The sequence below is a fragment of the Nyctibius grandis genome, chromosome 1, assembly GCF_013368605.1.
Source record: "Nyctibius grandis isolate bNycGra1 chromosome 1, bNycGra1.pri, whole genome shotgun sequence".
NCBI classification, from domain to species: Eukaryota; Metazoa; Chordata; class Aves; order Nyctibiiformes; family Nyctibiidae; genus Nyctibius; species Nyctibius grandis.
Window position 1 is genome coordinate 47,497,170 of NC_090658.1, and position 15,444 is coordinate 47,512,613.

At 44.8% G+C, this 15,444-nt stretch overlaps 1 protein-coding gene across 1 annotated transcript in view; it reads left to right on the plus strand.

Moving 5' to 3' along the window:
* Nucleotides 1-4,736: 4,736 nt before the first annotated feature.
* CAPN9 (calpain 9) overlaps nucleotides 4,737-15,444 on the plus strand; it is a 28,594-nt gene continuing 17,886 nt past the window's right edge. The window contains exons 1-8 of the mRNA XM_068424994.1: nucleotides 4,737-4,816; nucleotides 4,912-5,137; nucleotides 9,815-9,884; nucleotides 10,333-10,451; nucleotides 11,056-11,189; nucleotides 11,824-11,992; nucleotides 13,552-13,635; nucleotides 13,889-13,974. Of these exons, the coding sequence (XP_068281095.1) occupies nucleotides 4,925-5,137; nucleotides 9,815-9,884; nucleotides 10,333-10,451; nucleotides 11,056-11,189; nucleotides 11,824-11,992; nucleotides 13,552-13,635; nucleotides 13,889-13,974 (875 nt within the window). The 5' untranslated portion in view covers nucleotides 4,737-4,816; nucleotides 4,912-4,924. The remainder of the gene's footprint in view (nucleotides 4,817-4,911; nucleotides 5,138-9,814; nucleotides 9,885-10,332; nucleotides 10,452-11,055; nucleotides 11,190-11,823; nucleotides 11,993-13,551; nucleotides 13,636-13,888; nucleotides 13,975-15,444) is intronic.

Sequence of the window (15,444 nt, forward strand, 5' to 3'; positions counted from 1 at the left end):
GGGTTTCAATAAGTGGCAAAAATCAAGTCTTTTTGCAGATCAGAATCTCCTGCTCTTTTGTTTTTACTGGATGATTTTTAAGCACAGGCTTAAATGTTTGCTGCAGTTTTGGGTTAATTTTTTTTTTTTTTTTGCTTTATTTTTCCACCTTTTCAATGTTAATTGTAAAAACATGAAATAATAACATTTTAGCTTACTGCTTAAGGGATAAAGCTGAGGAACACTAAATTCAGCCCAGGATATTCCTAGTGAGAAAAGAATTCAGATTGTCTCCCGGTCACAATGCTGAAACACACACTGATGAAACCCTCTGAAAACCGTAAGCTCCCCAAAATAAGATCAGTGGGTGCTCTTACAGCTATTCTCCCAGGAAAAGCTGAGCTTCTGCAGGGATTGCCTCTGACTCAGGGGGTTGAAGACATGCTACAACTTGGCTCCTCTCCCACACTGCCACTTGGTGTTTCACAGTCTAAAGGAAAAAAAAAATCTTAAAAGCCCTCTTTTGTTTGCAAAACGGCCCCTCCTCCAAAGTAAGGAATTAATGCAGCAGTGTATGCTTAGCTCTGACAAAAGCCTGGAACAACAGCTTGGAAAGCCATGTCTGTTTGAGTAAAGCACTTATATGGCTGTCTAATGATAATATTTCAGCTGCCAGCACAGATAATCTTGTCATTACTTGCCAAAACACACATGAAGATGTGTTTCATATTTCTTTCTGGGTGTACAAAAGGGGGGGTAACCCATTGGGTGATGCTGGGCAGAAAGGGGACAGGCAAAGCAGAGGTGCCTCCCGGCCCTGGGGTGCCTTAAGCATCAGAGTAACCTGGGCAAGGTGGGCTACGGTGGGGGACCTGCCCCAGGAGGTCACCCGGACTCAGGGTGACAGCTCAGCACCCACCTCCCCTCAGCCCCGCAGCATGTCTGGCCCATGTCAGCATTTCACAGCCAGGCATGGCAGTGATGGCAAAGCTGCAGGTGGTGTGAGCACAGATGAGTCCTAAGACCATATTTGGGACTGACACCTCTTTAAGAGAAGGACTTCTTGCTATTACACAGCACAGTGAAAGCAACCAGGCTGTGGCCTCTGGCTTCTCACCATTATGCAAAATGATAATGAACATTCATTGTAATTTTAGGATCCTCCTTTGAATGACGATTTGATATCCTGCCATTCCTCCAAGATTTTTTTTTCTTTGATCAGTTCTGGGCAGGATTTTCAAAGGACACCTCTTAAAACCCCTCCCCTCGATTTTCAGTACTCTTTTTCTCATTGCTCTTCAGCATTTTTCACTAGGCTGTCCACAACGTTTTGTAGGGCAGTCCAGTCCTCAGCCCTGGCTTGCAGTCCCTGCACAACCCCTAAAGCCCTGCATGACCCTTCTCCCCTCCCCTCCCTCCGCCTCACTTCTGCCTCTGGAAATGAGGGAGAGAAGGGTGCTCCAGCCCCTCTGTAGTGAACCCTGGAATCACCAGAGAAAGTGTTTATTACCTTATTGCTGGAAGCTGAAGGAAAAGTCCTTAAAAAAAACAGCCCCAACTGGGCTCAATTTCCTCTGGTCTCAGCTGTTGTTAGAGCAATATAACATGTCCCCAGTTAGCAAAGACGTGTGCAGGAGCATGTGCAAACCCTGCCAAGCTGCAAGCCACCGGGCAGAAGTCCATGCTCTGCATTGAGCCAAAGTAATGGAAAGTACAAGAAATAGCATGGTTTCATGTGACAGTGACTGTGGCATTTGGATTAAATCAATGCAAGGTTCAGAGGGCGCCAAGCAGTATGAAATGAGACTAATCTCAGAGACAGAACAAAGATGTTTTATATAACTTCATACAGATTCAGAGGAGGAAGGAAGGACAGAACTGCTGAGCTCTACAGGTAGTACCTCAGTCCATATAATAACATCTACCCATAAATCTTTGCAAATATAAAGGAGCTATAAAGGGACCAAGAAAAAAACAGTCATGTCTCTCAAATCCCTGGAGAAAGAGCACAAAATGAAATCATCTAGCCTAAAACGGTCCCTTAGAGAAGGTCAGACGACACTGAAGGGGCTTAGCCAGCGGGCAACAAGTACTGGAGAACATGGGATCAGTCAGGTCAAAGGCTATGGATAAACCCTCCAACATTAAACTGACGACAGGGCATGAGGTTTAATGACGACAGGGTTATGAAAGACTTAATCAGGTTGCTGTCATTTGAATAACCAACTTTAAATCCTGAATAGCCAGGGTCCACCTAATGTTAATGGGGAAGGAATTATATAAGTGCAACTCAGAAAAGCACATGCCAGTTGCTGAACACCGGGGGCTGAAAGTCAGAGATGTAGCATGATGCTAAGCAAAGAGGCCAAGGAGAAGTGGAAATCATAGTTTCCTGCATCAGACCTTTTGGGTTCCTTTTATGTCACCTTCTACTCCATGAATTACAGCTGGAGAGAAAGAGAATAAGAGTCTCTCTTAGAGAAAAAGCAGTTAAAAACACAGAAAACCAAATCAGACGTTCTGCCTGCTTGATGAAAACAAGAACATCAAAGGAAGTCTGACCCAGTAGCACTGATGATAGAAAAAGAAATGACAGAAATTACTCTGCTCCTGTTCCTACGAGCAGTAAGTGTGCCTGAAGCTCTGCTCTTGACAGAGGATGCTCACCCTCTGCCAAAGCCACTACTTTGTCAGTGCAACACCCACCTGGCCCCCTCTGTGGATGCCATGGGATGAGCAGCATGGCTAGGCAGGAGGGCAATGCCTGCAGGCAGCTGCAATTGTGCTGGTGTTCACACTCCCTGTGTGCTTTGGAGCCATGGCTGAAGGTAACAGATAAAACTCCTGGTATTTCAGGAACAGGCATTTAATGATGGTGCCTAGAAGAAAACGGTGTTCAGGTCTAACATACGTTGCCAGCCTGTGCATCCCTCATGTGGCTATGCCAGCACCTTGAGATCTTGCCTCGTCGTGTGGCTCATAGAGATATATCTGCAGACTGCAGGAGCCTAATGGTTTCCAGAGGTGGCCTGTGGGGAATTAATCACATTTGACTTGACATCTGTCTCTCAGCGGGCAGAACCTTCACACCCTGGCAGGCACTCACTTTGCAGACCAAGGACAGACCTACCCTATCACCCCTGCTAGGAGAGGGCCGGTGGACTGGAAACCTACTGTTCCTGAGACAGTGTAATCATGGAGGAAGGACTTTATTACTCAGGACTGTCTTGTATTGCTTTAATGTCACAACATGTCTGTTGCAACAGTGTGTCAAGTGAGCTTGTTTGGCATTTAAATGCCTTTAACCTGCCTTAGCCCCTTGGCTGGGATTCCTCTCACTTGACTGTATGCATTTAATAGCTGAGCGTCTACCCTAAGCTAGTCCGTGAGGGTCCGTCTACAGGCAAATGAAAGGCATAGTCATCTCCAGTGGGATCTTGTGGATGAGTACACAGTGAATCACTTTCTGGAGGTGCCAATCTTCTGCACTGACTGTAAACAAAGCTGAGGTGAGTAGATTGGACTCTATTCTGTATACCTGAAGTTTGGTCAAATGACAGCCACGTTTGGAGCACCAGACCTGCTTCTTCTCACGTGTTTGGACAGCATCCATACTTTTGGACAATGGGAGCTCAGTCTCAGCAGGGAGCCTGCAGGCATCAACAATGGATGCAATTATGGGGAATAAACATGGGAATATAGGCTCTGGAAAAGAAAATGTTCCTCACAGCACTGCTGTGAAAAATAGCAGAACAGAAAGGAACTAATTCTGTTTCACCTAATTGCTCTCCATAAATCATCTGTTGGCAGAAATCTCGACTGGTCCACCAAAGGGCCAATTAAAGCAAAGGGAGGCTGAGCGCTGTTTGTACTCGGGGCTGTATTTTGTGTTACAGGAACTGTAATTTGTTTCAAGAGGATGGCATCTCTTCCCTTTCCAAGCAGAGTGGAATATCCATGCCTGTCTGGCTCTGAGCCTTGCTGTTATTCCTTCAGAGCATCCATGGCGCACTGACTGACGTCCTCTCCAACACAGTGTTTTACTGTCCAATGTGAGATACGACGCTGCAGGTAAAAGCTGAGTAGCGGAAGAAGCACAACGATAGACAAACAAGGTCATGAAACCTGGAAATCAGTGGCAAGTACGTATACATTTGTTTTTTAAATCCTGTGTTACAACGCACATAGAACTCCTTCGATGCGCGGCCCTTTAAAATCCCTCCTCAGGGTAACATTTTCCGACATGTTCCCTGAGTTTACCCTGCTGCTCAGTACCCATCCTGCTCTGAGCCTTCCCCACTAGCTACCACCACCCCTCCTGCACACACCCAGCCCTTGCCCCCTAGCCAGACCCCCCCCGTCTGAGTAGCCCAACCCCTGGCCACCTCTCGGCCCTGCTCTCCCTCTTGCATGTCATCTGATGAGGACATTTCCTTGCTGGGATGGCCTCACCGCCAGTCACACTGGGCTCCTCTCCCACCTGTGAGAAACCTCTGGTTTCCCTCCCAGGGCTCGCCACCACATGATGGAAGGCTCTGGCTGTGTGCTGTGTACCCCAAAGTCATTTCTGGCCCAGCAGCAACTGCCTGCCCAGCCCGTGCCTGCTGGGGGGTGGCACCAGGCCACCTCCTGGCTGAGTGGCTGGCGTGGCCGGGGCTGGCTACTTTCCTTCCCTGTTTGCTTTCAGGGTGTTCGTCTCTGCTGCTGTTCAGAGCAGCCGGGAGGTCAGTCTCACACTGTGGTTCAAGGAGGCGTGACGGAGGAGGGCTGGAGGACGCCACCGGCTCCCCCACAGCACACTCCTTTCCTCCCCCTTTTCCTTCGCCAGGCACTAGAGGTATTTTTACTTCCTCTCCTTTTTCCTCCCATTCCCCCTTCCTTCTGCCCCCACCGCCTTCTGAGCCTGGGCTCCCCGGGATCTCTCCCTGGCAGGCGGGAGGCAGCCATGCCCTACCTGTACCAGGAGGCGAAGCCGAGGCCGCCGGCGCTGCCCAGGGCCGCACGTGCCACCCACAGCTCGGGGAAGGCCTACGAGGAGCTGAAGCAGGAGTGCCTGCGCAGGGGGGTCCTCTTCGAGGACCCTGACTTCCCTGCCTGCAACTCCTCTCTATTCTTCAGTGAAAAGCCACCTGTTCCCTTCATCTGGAAGAGGCCCATGGTGAGTAATGCCGTTGTGCAGAGGGGCGTGAGCCTTTCTCTCCTCTCTTCCTGCCAGACGTTGCTGTACTTCGGAATCACACCAAACGCGCGGCGTGTTCAGGGAGATGTGGAGGTGAAGGGCCGGCGGAAACCCTCCCCACCTCAGGGGCAGCGACACGGGATCAGGATGTCACCCACAAAAAGCTCAAGCGGTGGGACAAGAGGGCTGGAAGGCTTCACCCCATTTTTTACATGTAGCTCGTTGTATAGCCACACTTGATGCATGTATATTTATGTACATGCATAAACAACTTGTAATCAGCCTTCTCTCTTACATTATTGCCAAACAAAAGCAATGTTAAGATGAAAATAAGTCAATATGCAAGAAATTAAGGGCAAAATACATTATGATGGTGTTCTAACTATGTAAAAATCAAGTGTCATTGATGTAGGAAATTCATAATTAAGGTTAAACTTTAAAAATTCAAACTGTTTAACCTTTAGACTCTTACACTTATTTGCTTGCTTCCATCGTGAAACAGTGAGAGATTACGAATACATGCCATGGTTACTGAGCCATTCAGCAGTAGCCAAGGGCTTGATGAGTATCTCTTAATGCATCTTGCATAACAATCATTAATAACACAGCAAGAGCCTGAAGCTTCACTAGTCACATGCTCTCAGATCACAAACCCAATATCACTCCAGGTTCCTTCTCCCCACATAACTCTGTAACCAATAACCATGGAAAATTTGTGGCTACATTTCATTTCTTTGATAATGACTGACGTTTATTCTCTTTTTCTTCATAATCTGAAAGCTGCTTCTTTAGTAGAAAAATTTCCTTTGGCGATAGTGATGCCAAGAGAGAAAAAGAAGAAAATAGGCTTATAAGATGGGTTTAAATTTTGGTTTAACTTAATCCCCAATGATAGGCGTTCAAATGCCTCAGCATCAGTTAATGTAGTGCAGAGCAGAATTAAAGGTATTACTCCTGGACAAGTTTCAACTATGAAAAAATAGGAGATCCCTACACATGATAAGTGCAGCTCCTGCAGGCACTGCTGCCTGCCTTCCCTGACTGTACCCCAAACCCCAGGTGGGCTGTAGAGCGGTCCCCAGGCACAGGATGGGGCTGTGGGACTGAGATGCTTTTGGTGTGGTGGCTCTGGAGTGCTGTGGGGCATGAAAAAAGCAAGTGCCTATGACACTAAATCAGAAAGACCGGTGTTCCTTTGGCCAGCCATTAAGTGCTAGTTTGTCTTTTTTTTTCCATTTGGGGCTTCACAATAGTTAATCTTTGCTGTAAAATGTGACCAGGAGCAGCGGAGAGCTTGTGTGTCCTTGTGCATGGTACCCAGGGACAGCAGAGAGCAGTCTGTCTGTTGTAGCTGTCGCACTCTTCTTCACGATCTTTGTACGCTGAACTGGAAACATCTCCAGGATGAGTAAGTTACCTGAAATAGGATCTGCCTTTACACTCCAATTCCCACCATGCAAAAAGGTGAACTTTTGTGAGCTGCACAGCAAGGAATAAAGCTCAGGGGAGGCTGAGAGGATGTGTAAGCACAGGGGTTTAGTTATGCCGTTCTCTGGCTCCTCATCATTTAAACTAAATCAGTTTCATCTCTATTATCCATCAGGAACAGCAACAAAATAGAGGTACTAACACCATTTCAAGTTAACACTTTTTACTTTGCAGGTTGGATATAGGCCTGGGGCATGTGCCACGTTAGTTGCCATGGCTCAGCTGGCGAAGGTGTGGTGCTGGAGAGGGTGAGCACAAGAGCATGGCCTCTGTGTAGGGTATCTGTGTTCAAACTGCTTTTCATGGTGACTGGTTTTTACTGCCTCTTCTACCAGCATTTTACAGTAGCTAGGATGAAGTGTAGCACAATATATGCAGGTAATTGCAGGGCCAAATAATGTTAGTCTTCTGATTTACACCCTGTTAGAATTTACAATTTAGTAATGAGAGTAGAGAAAGCTTTCTCATTATTTTGACATGAATGTACCTGCATGTATACACTTTTGTACACAGCATGAACGAGACCTTCAGCTAGCCCTAATCTGTAAATCTCCCACTGCAATCAGTGAGCTACATGGATCTGCATCAGATAGATTGATATCTCGCTTTCTACATAAATCTTAAGTGCTCTAAGATTCAGAAAAGTATTTAGGGGTTTTGTTTAGCAGTCCCTTTTCATTGCAAATTAAACCTTTGAAACTGTACTTTATAAACATTTTAGAATAATCTGAAGAACAGAAGAGTCTTTTCTCGTTGTATTTCCCTTTTTCCCCTTTTCCTTCTTAATTTATATCTAAATTCAACTGCTGGGATAAATTCAACAGCTCAGTGTATGGGAAAATTAGACATATAAGTTGAAGAATGAAAAATAAAAACCCAAAAAAGGAAAGACAAATGTGTTTTACCAATGCCAAATGAGTCTATGGGCTATAGGAGGAAGTAAGAACAAAATTCTCCTAATATGAACAGCCACTGGCAACTGGTATGACGGGTACTGTATTCTGGAACCAGGCAGAGAAATGTAATCACAGAAATAAGGCCACCTAAACAGCCTCATCTTCAGCCCTTCTTAAGTCTCCATGTACCCCCTCTACCAATGTGAGACAGAGGTGCAGGGGATGCAATTTGTTTTCTTTTGAGTTTAAAGAAACACAGCTTTGATGTAGCATCAGGAGAGTCATGGGTCTCCTTGTTTCATCTCTCTGAAGACTGCACGTCCCTACTTCTAGGCAATATCCTTGTGCAGGCGAATCCTTGAATTACTGTATGTTGTGTGTGAATGCAAGATCCAGCTCTGGGTTTTGTCCTTTAACATGCTGAAAGCCCTGATACACATTATTATACCATCCAGTTGGAAAATCCCTTTAAAATTAATATTATTTTTGCAACATCCACTCAAAAACTGTAGAGTGTGGGGTTTTTTTTGTGTAGCAGAGAACATGGCACAGGTCCAGTCAAAATCCTTTCAATTCATTTTTATTGATTTTTTTTATTATTATTTTTGTTTGCTTTAGACATAGGAAATGATTGAAAATATTTTTCCGTATGTCGGTGGTAGAGTTCTGTAATAAGCAATGAGCCATGAATCTAATGTTCAGACCCATGTCAGTGGAAAGGTTTTTTCTCTTGTCCCTTGCTAACACATGGATTTTCTTGGTAACAGCTAAATACAGTTCTTGCCGTGAGAATTATGTTCCGCAGGAGCAATAATGCTAAAACAAGGCATGTTATTAAAAATCAGCTATTTTATCAGCTGTTATCTTTATGTCAAAAGGCAATGATCTGTGGTTTTTATTGTTCGTGTCCAGTCCGAACAAGACTGAGTGTATTTAACAAGCAGGTGGGCCAGGTAAGGAGGAGCTGCTGTTTGATTTCCCTTTGCTCTACACGCTGGGGACACGACATGCTGGGGTGCCTCCTCCCCAGGACGCCTGTGGCTGAGGCATAACCTGGCCATCAGCTCCTTCTCAGCAACGGCAAACAAAAAAAAAATGCAAACCAGCTTGCTCCTGAATATTGCCTCTGCAGGGTGACCTTCACAGGAGCAGCTCTGGTTCATTGAGGAGAGTGTCCTGGCTTCAGCAGTGGCCAGTAGCAGATGCTTCAGCGATAAGTGCAGGAAGCTGAACAAAACTATCAATATCTTGCCCTGATAGCCTCACAAAATGCAGGGATATGAACCGAAAGCAATTCAATTACCTTCTAGGCAAATGCAGGGGTTAAATGACTGAACGCGTTCTTCTATTTTTCACTCCTCTTTAATTTTTTTCTTTTTTTTTTTGCAAGGTTCTGCCGCTTAGGCAGAAGGGTCTGCTTCATGCCATAGGGTCTGCAATGACATATCAGGGCACACTGATTAACTACAGGCATATTCCTCTAGTAATATATTAGATAACCTCCTCTTCTCTATTCATTTCAATCAATTGAATTCTATTTACAGCTCATGGGAAAGGGGAGAAGAGAGGGGAATTCCTGTCACAATTATTGGTTTACCACTGTAATTTTTCCATCCAGCTGTGGTGCTAGTAATGAACTAAAACAATTAAATGAATGCTTGAGAATTGCTTTAATGTCACCATGAGCACCCGTCCCTCTGACCTCTGAGCACACAAGGGTGGGTAGTGTTAGCTCCTCCTAAAAATTAACTCTGTAAAACAAACAAGGCTGGAGTCTACCTTTGTTGTTTGCTTATTTGAGGAGGAAATGGTCTCATGGTTGTCAGACACCGTATGTTCCACGTATTATGTGCAGGCAAATAAAAGGCTTGATGGTGCATTTAAAGGTAAATTGCCAATTTTAGTTTTTACAGCCATTGGGGGAAAAAAAATAACCAAACAAAAACCATTAACCAAGGTTGTAGCCTAACATTGAGATTCTGGACCAGGTTGTGCTATGATATTTTAACAATTGCCTACAGATGAATAAAGAATGCCAGCCTTTCATTAGCAGACAACTAATTATGGAAAAATGAGTATAGTTGATTCTTTAATTGCTCTACACTGTAAGTAATTAGCAAGAATTCCCCACCCAGTTTTTTGTGGTGGCTACACTGCTGCAGGATAATATAGCACATGTAGCACACACCATGCTGCATGTCTGGGCTCAGAGTGGTGATAGTATTTTCCTGGCACATTCTGTCATTTCTGTGTCTGTCTCCCATTCTCACAGGAGATTGTCAAAGACCCCAAGTTTATCCTTGGAGGAGCCACAAGAACTGACATTTGCCAAGGGGATCTTGGTGAGTGATTCCTCCTGGGTGGACACGTTCATGTTTACACCCTGTGAGGAGCAAAAGGAATATCCTCACACATGAGAAGATGTTGTCCCTCCTGAACTGGTGGGAGCAGTGAAGCTGGAGATACCACCCATGCTCACTTTGCCTGCAGCCACCTCTTTGGTAGCACGCTCCCATCCATGCCAGGGACCATCCTGGTGTGGTGGGATTCAAGATCACGGAAGGATCTCCACATGAGGGTACTGTGAGCCCACAGGAGACTTTTGTCTACCAGCACCTCCAAACTGCAGCGCAGTCTGCCCTGACCAGGCAGGAACATGCTTCCTGGGGACACATGGGCTGTCTTTTGGATTTCAAGAGGGGTGGCAGCTAACTGCCATAACATCTCCTCTGGCCCCTACATCACCTTCTTCTCCTCTTGAAGGGTTTTTTCCCCCTTCTCAATTCACAGGTGACTGCTGGCTATTAGCAGCCATAGCTTCTCTCACACTGAATGAAAAAACACTAGCAAGAGTGGTGCCGCTGGATCAAAATTTTGGGCCAGATTATGCTGGAATATTTCACTTCCAGGTAAGGTGAACACCCGGCACAGCATGAACACATTTCTGTCGTTACACGTCATGGTCTATTTTGCAGTGGGGTTGCCGGTTATTGCAGAAGAGACATTGAAAAAACAGGGATCGCTGAGCTTACACTGTTGTTCGTATCATGAGAAGCAACCTACAGGGCTACGTCAGCCTCCCACAGGCACACACACAGCCACTTCTGCTCTGTGGTAGATGGCTTTAGAAATCATTTCACATTTTCCTGGGCACACAAACCCCACTTAGGATATAAAGCCTTAAAGGAGTTGGACAGGAATCTGTAATATGTGTGTGTCTTAAAGGTGTCTTGAATCATGTGGTAACCACTTGTGTAGCTACATGAGTGAGGTTATCCAGACAAGGAGCTACAGTACAGTTCTACACTTTTAGTCTTAGTCTTTTCTTAAGATAGATCACCCTTCCTTCAGAGCAGCCTAGCATGGTATAGTGGGAATGGATGATTTACATATGACTTCTAATCAAGCCTATGATTGTCACTAACTTACAATTAGATGTGCTGGGACATCAGAGTCCTATGCTCAGAAAATGACATGCTGTCAGCAAACTCATGCCCCATCCTTTCTAAATAGTTTTGGCAGCACAACGAGTGGCTGGATGTCGTGATTGACGACCGATTACCCACCTTCAATGGCCGGTTGGTTTTCCTGCACTCAGCTGAACACAACGAATTTTGGAGTGCCTTACTAGAGAAAGCCTATGCCAAGTAAGTCACACTGCGTATACGTAACTTGCTATTTGTATATACATTATTCACAATTTGTACATGCATTATTCACAACTCAAGTGAACAGCTTCTATCCAGTATTTTTTTTTTGGGGGGGGGGGAGAGGGCAGGTTTTGCATTTGCTGCCGCCCGGATCTAAAGATGTTATGTCTATCTCTTGTGAGCTGGTCCAGCTTCCAGCACATCATTAGATACAACCCTCGCTGATAGCAATAGAGTTGAATCAAAGCCTGAATCCTGTCATTTATGTCTCTGCTGAGACCTCAGTTGATGGTTCTGGCTAACTCTGTATTTTTAAATGATTTGGCAGGTAGCAGGCCACTGCCACGCAGTGATATTCAGTCCTTGCCAACCTGACAACTGGTACTAAAGAAAGAAAGGCCCCAGGCTTTAAGGATATGGAGAAATGAATGAATTAAAAATGCAATTAATGAGGAAAGCAGAAGGATCCCAGTACTCCTCCCATATATCCTGGGTATATTCTGGGGTACTTCTTTTGATTTCAGTGCTGTTGCTGCAATTTTATGCCCATGTGAGAAAGCTCTCAAACATGGGTATCTATCTATCTTCAAAGTTTTGAAAGCATATCTCATGGTCAGCATGTGTTTTCCAGGCTGAATGGCAGCTACGAGGCTCTGAAAGGAGGCAGTACAATAGAAGCCATGGAGGATTTCACTGGGGGCATAGCAGAAATGTATGAGGTTAAAAAGGCTCCTGACAATTTCTATGAAATCCTAGAGAAAGCTCTCAAAAGATGCTCAATGGTGGGCTGCTCTATTGATGTAAGTAAGAAATGGGGTCTGAATTTCTCAGTTTAGTTTTGTGGTTTCTGAGTTAAAAACCCTTACTTTTTAAAGACTGGTTAAATTAATGACATGTAGCTGGATATGTACTTAACTCTGCAAATAATAGCTATGAACTAACAGATACGTAGTATTAATGTACCCCTTAGTACAGTTGTTTAAAAGAAAAGAAAAAGATTCATCACTTTTCAGCAGGTGATGGCCACTTTATTTAAGGCAATAATGACATGAGTATGAGCACTTTGTGAGAGTGAACTTCATTTCCTGACTTATTTGGTCACTTAACATTAAAATTGGCCATAGCTTTTTGAGGATATACTGGTTCCAGAGTCTACAAAATTGGGGTTTTTTTCAGCCCTGAATTCTGTAAAAAGACCTGTAGGGATTTGGGGGACTTAACAAAATTTTCAAGATCAGTGTGTTTGTTTGTAAACAGGGGCTGGGGCTTAGGGTATATCAGGTTTATCCCTCCAGAGGCTAAAACCTCCAGCTTTCACAGAGAAAAGGTTGCTGGTGGGTAGCATCTGCATAGGTTACTTACACTGCTCTGTTAGTATATCTGACCCAGGGTAAAAGGAGCCATGCATGTGACCTTGGCATTCTGGTAAAAAATGCCTGAGCTGCTCAACAGCAAGAGTGAAAGCCCCGTTGCTGTTCCTTGCTGACTATGCTCAGTGGGAAAGGCAGTTCAGAAACAAAAGTGTGCCAGATTTCTTCATGAGAATGAGCAGCTGGAGAAAAAGGTTTCAAAGCAAATGAAAAATCCCACCAAGGACAAAATGTTTCATTTCCCTTTCGGGCACTTGTAACAAAGGCAAAGGAAGTGCCCAGGCTGGGGGAGAAGGAGAGAGGCTTTTGTTTGCTCTCTGCCCAAGAGAGCTCTCTGCCCTCATCATTGAACATTTGGCTGGGCTGAGGGAGACGCGTTGTCTCAAACCCATTGCCTGCCTGACTGAAAGCAGGGCTTTTCCACAACCTCTTTCTTTTACTCAAGACTGTGACCTCAGCTTTGGGGTTCAGTGTTTCCTGATTTGGATTTCCCTTTCTCTCTTGATGAAGCTTTGCTGCTTGCAAAGACTAATTAAATATTTATTGAACTAGAGAGATAGTGTGCTACTCAGCTGGATGATGGGACCCTTCACTGCCATCACTGCTCCATTAAAGTCTTTTTACAAGAAATGAGACCATATCAACACCTGGTCTCAGTCTGAGAGCACCTTTTCCCATCCCACAAATTAGATTTGAATGGGAGTTAAGATTGAGATCCTGGAAATGTAGACGATGTTGATACAAAATCACAGGGGCAGAGAAGGTATTTCAGCCTGGAACCGCCTTATTTTCCCTCTGAGTGAGTGCCTTTTCTTTCCTCAAAGGGCACCATTGCACCATCACTGTCTGCATCGAGCAGACAGACAAGTTCCCTGTTCATAGTGCCGGTTAACCACTGACCTCCTACCTGATGCTTGGAAGAGAGCAGGTGGCACCATTTGCGATCTCACTCTGAAGAGAGAGATTCACACTTTTTTCCCATATTTCAGACCAGAAGTGCTGTCGAGTCAGAAGCCAAAACCCCCTTTGGCCTTATAAAGGGCCATGCTTACACTGTGACTGGCATCGATGAGGTACGTTCAGCAGCGCGGGGCAAGAAGAGACCTGGGGAAATGTTAAGGGAGTGTCCCCCGACCTCAAGTGACAGGGGGAGTTATCCTGGGGGAGTTATCCAAATGCCCATCCATCTTTCCCTCCCACATCTCCTGGAGCAGTCTGCACCTTTTGCTCAGCTGTTACACCAGCTTGCCCAGCCTCTGCACACTGGAGAAGTCCTGCTCCCTAGCTACTGACACATGGTATTTTCTCTATTTCCTTCTTCCCCAGGTGAGCTATCGAGGCCGGCAAGTGCAGCTCATAAGGATAAGGAACCCCTGGGGAGAGGTCGAGTGGAACGGCCCTTGGAGTGACAAGTGCGTGTGCTGTCCCATACACGTTGGCCTCACAAAGGCCAAATCCCAGCTGCTGCTCCACAGCTCGCTTTCTGCAGGCCCAGCTGTTCCACAGAAAATGAAATGAAGAGTTTGCACATGCGTAACAGTATTACTGCCATACTAACATGTCACCCTCAGTATTTGCAAAGCTGCTTGATTATGGGGACACTGTCCAGTTGTTTAGCCCCCTAAATCTAGCATTAGCAAAAATGATGCATTAATATAAATGGGATAAGTTAATTTTAAGACACTCCCAATTGGAAAAACTATACATTTGGAGTGACTTTATTTTTTGCAAGTCTGTTGCTGTAGTACTTGTAACACAACATCCATTCTTTGTCCTACTGCAGCTAAGCTGGAAACTGATATTGTATTACTCCCTCTAAGTAGCTTATGAGTCTCTAGTTGCATTTACTGTTCTGGGTTTCTAAACACGTAAGGAATAGGCAGGAACGTTACAGGTTATGTATGACCACTAAATGAGAGCCCCTCCACATAGTACCCACCAAAGTTGTGGAAGGACCCAAAACCACAACAGGACTGGTCTGAAAACCAGTCTGTTTTTACTACCAAAGGTAAAACAACGTACAAATAATACAAAAGAAAAAAAATGGTATAGTAAAAAAGTAACACTACGTTCCCCCTCAACATAGCACTTTTCAATGTATTTTTGCACATATGCATGGCTTCATTTTTGTTTCACTTCCTTCTACTACGTTTTTTTATTCACACAGATGTAGAGGAGAGGAGCCATAACCTGCCTGGCCCTTTAAAATTGCTGAGACACATAGTCACCTGTAGGACTCCTTTGAATGTCCCCATCCTTAACATGACTCGGAAATAAACAAAGTATTTCCACATCAGCTCTTATACTTTGTTATCTTGAAAAAGAAAAATGTGGATAATTGGCAAATATAATGGGTGATTAAATCTCAAAAAAACGGAGCGGTTAAGATCAGGACAGGTATCTGGCAATTCGTACGGTTTATTGAAAAGGCTGTCTCTGCAAAGCAGAGCTCTGATTCTGCACTTGGGAGGTCTTCTGGAACTCAAGATGCAGAGAGGCTCACAATTCAATACAGGAATCTGTATTAACATTTCAAAGTGGTTGCTGGAATTAAAGACCTCAACACAAGGTGCCTGCTACTCCCTGTTTATTATGTCAGATTGGAAATGTAGTAGGTCATTTCCAGTTTTTCCAAAAAGCTTTAGCAGGTTTTTGTTTGGTTTTGACCTGCTACAGCTGGAGTTGTAGGGGTGAATGAAAAGGAGGCAAAGACTTTACCTGGAACCCCAGTCACTCCAGCAAATGTCTCTGTACAGAGGAAGGAGCCTATTCAATTCCCATTGACTCAATTTTGAAGAAACATCTGGCCCTAAGTAACTGACAAATATAAAAGAGGAGATGGTGCTACAGGTGGAAAACAGATTTAAGAAGGGATGTCACTT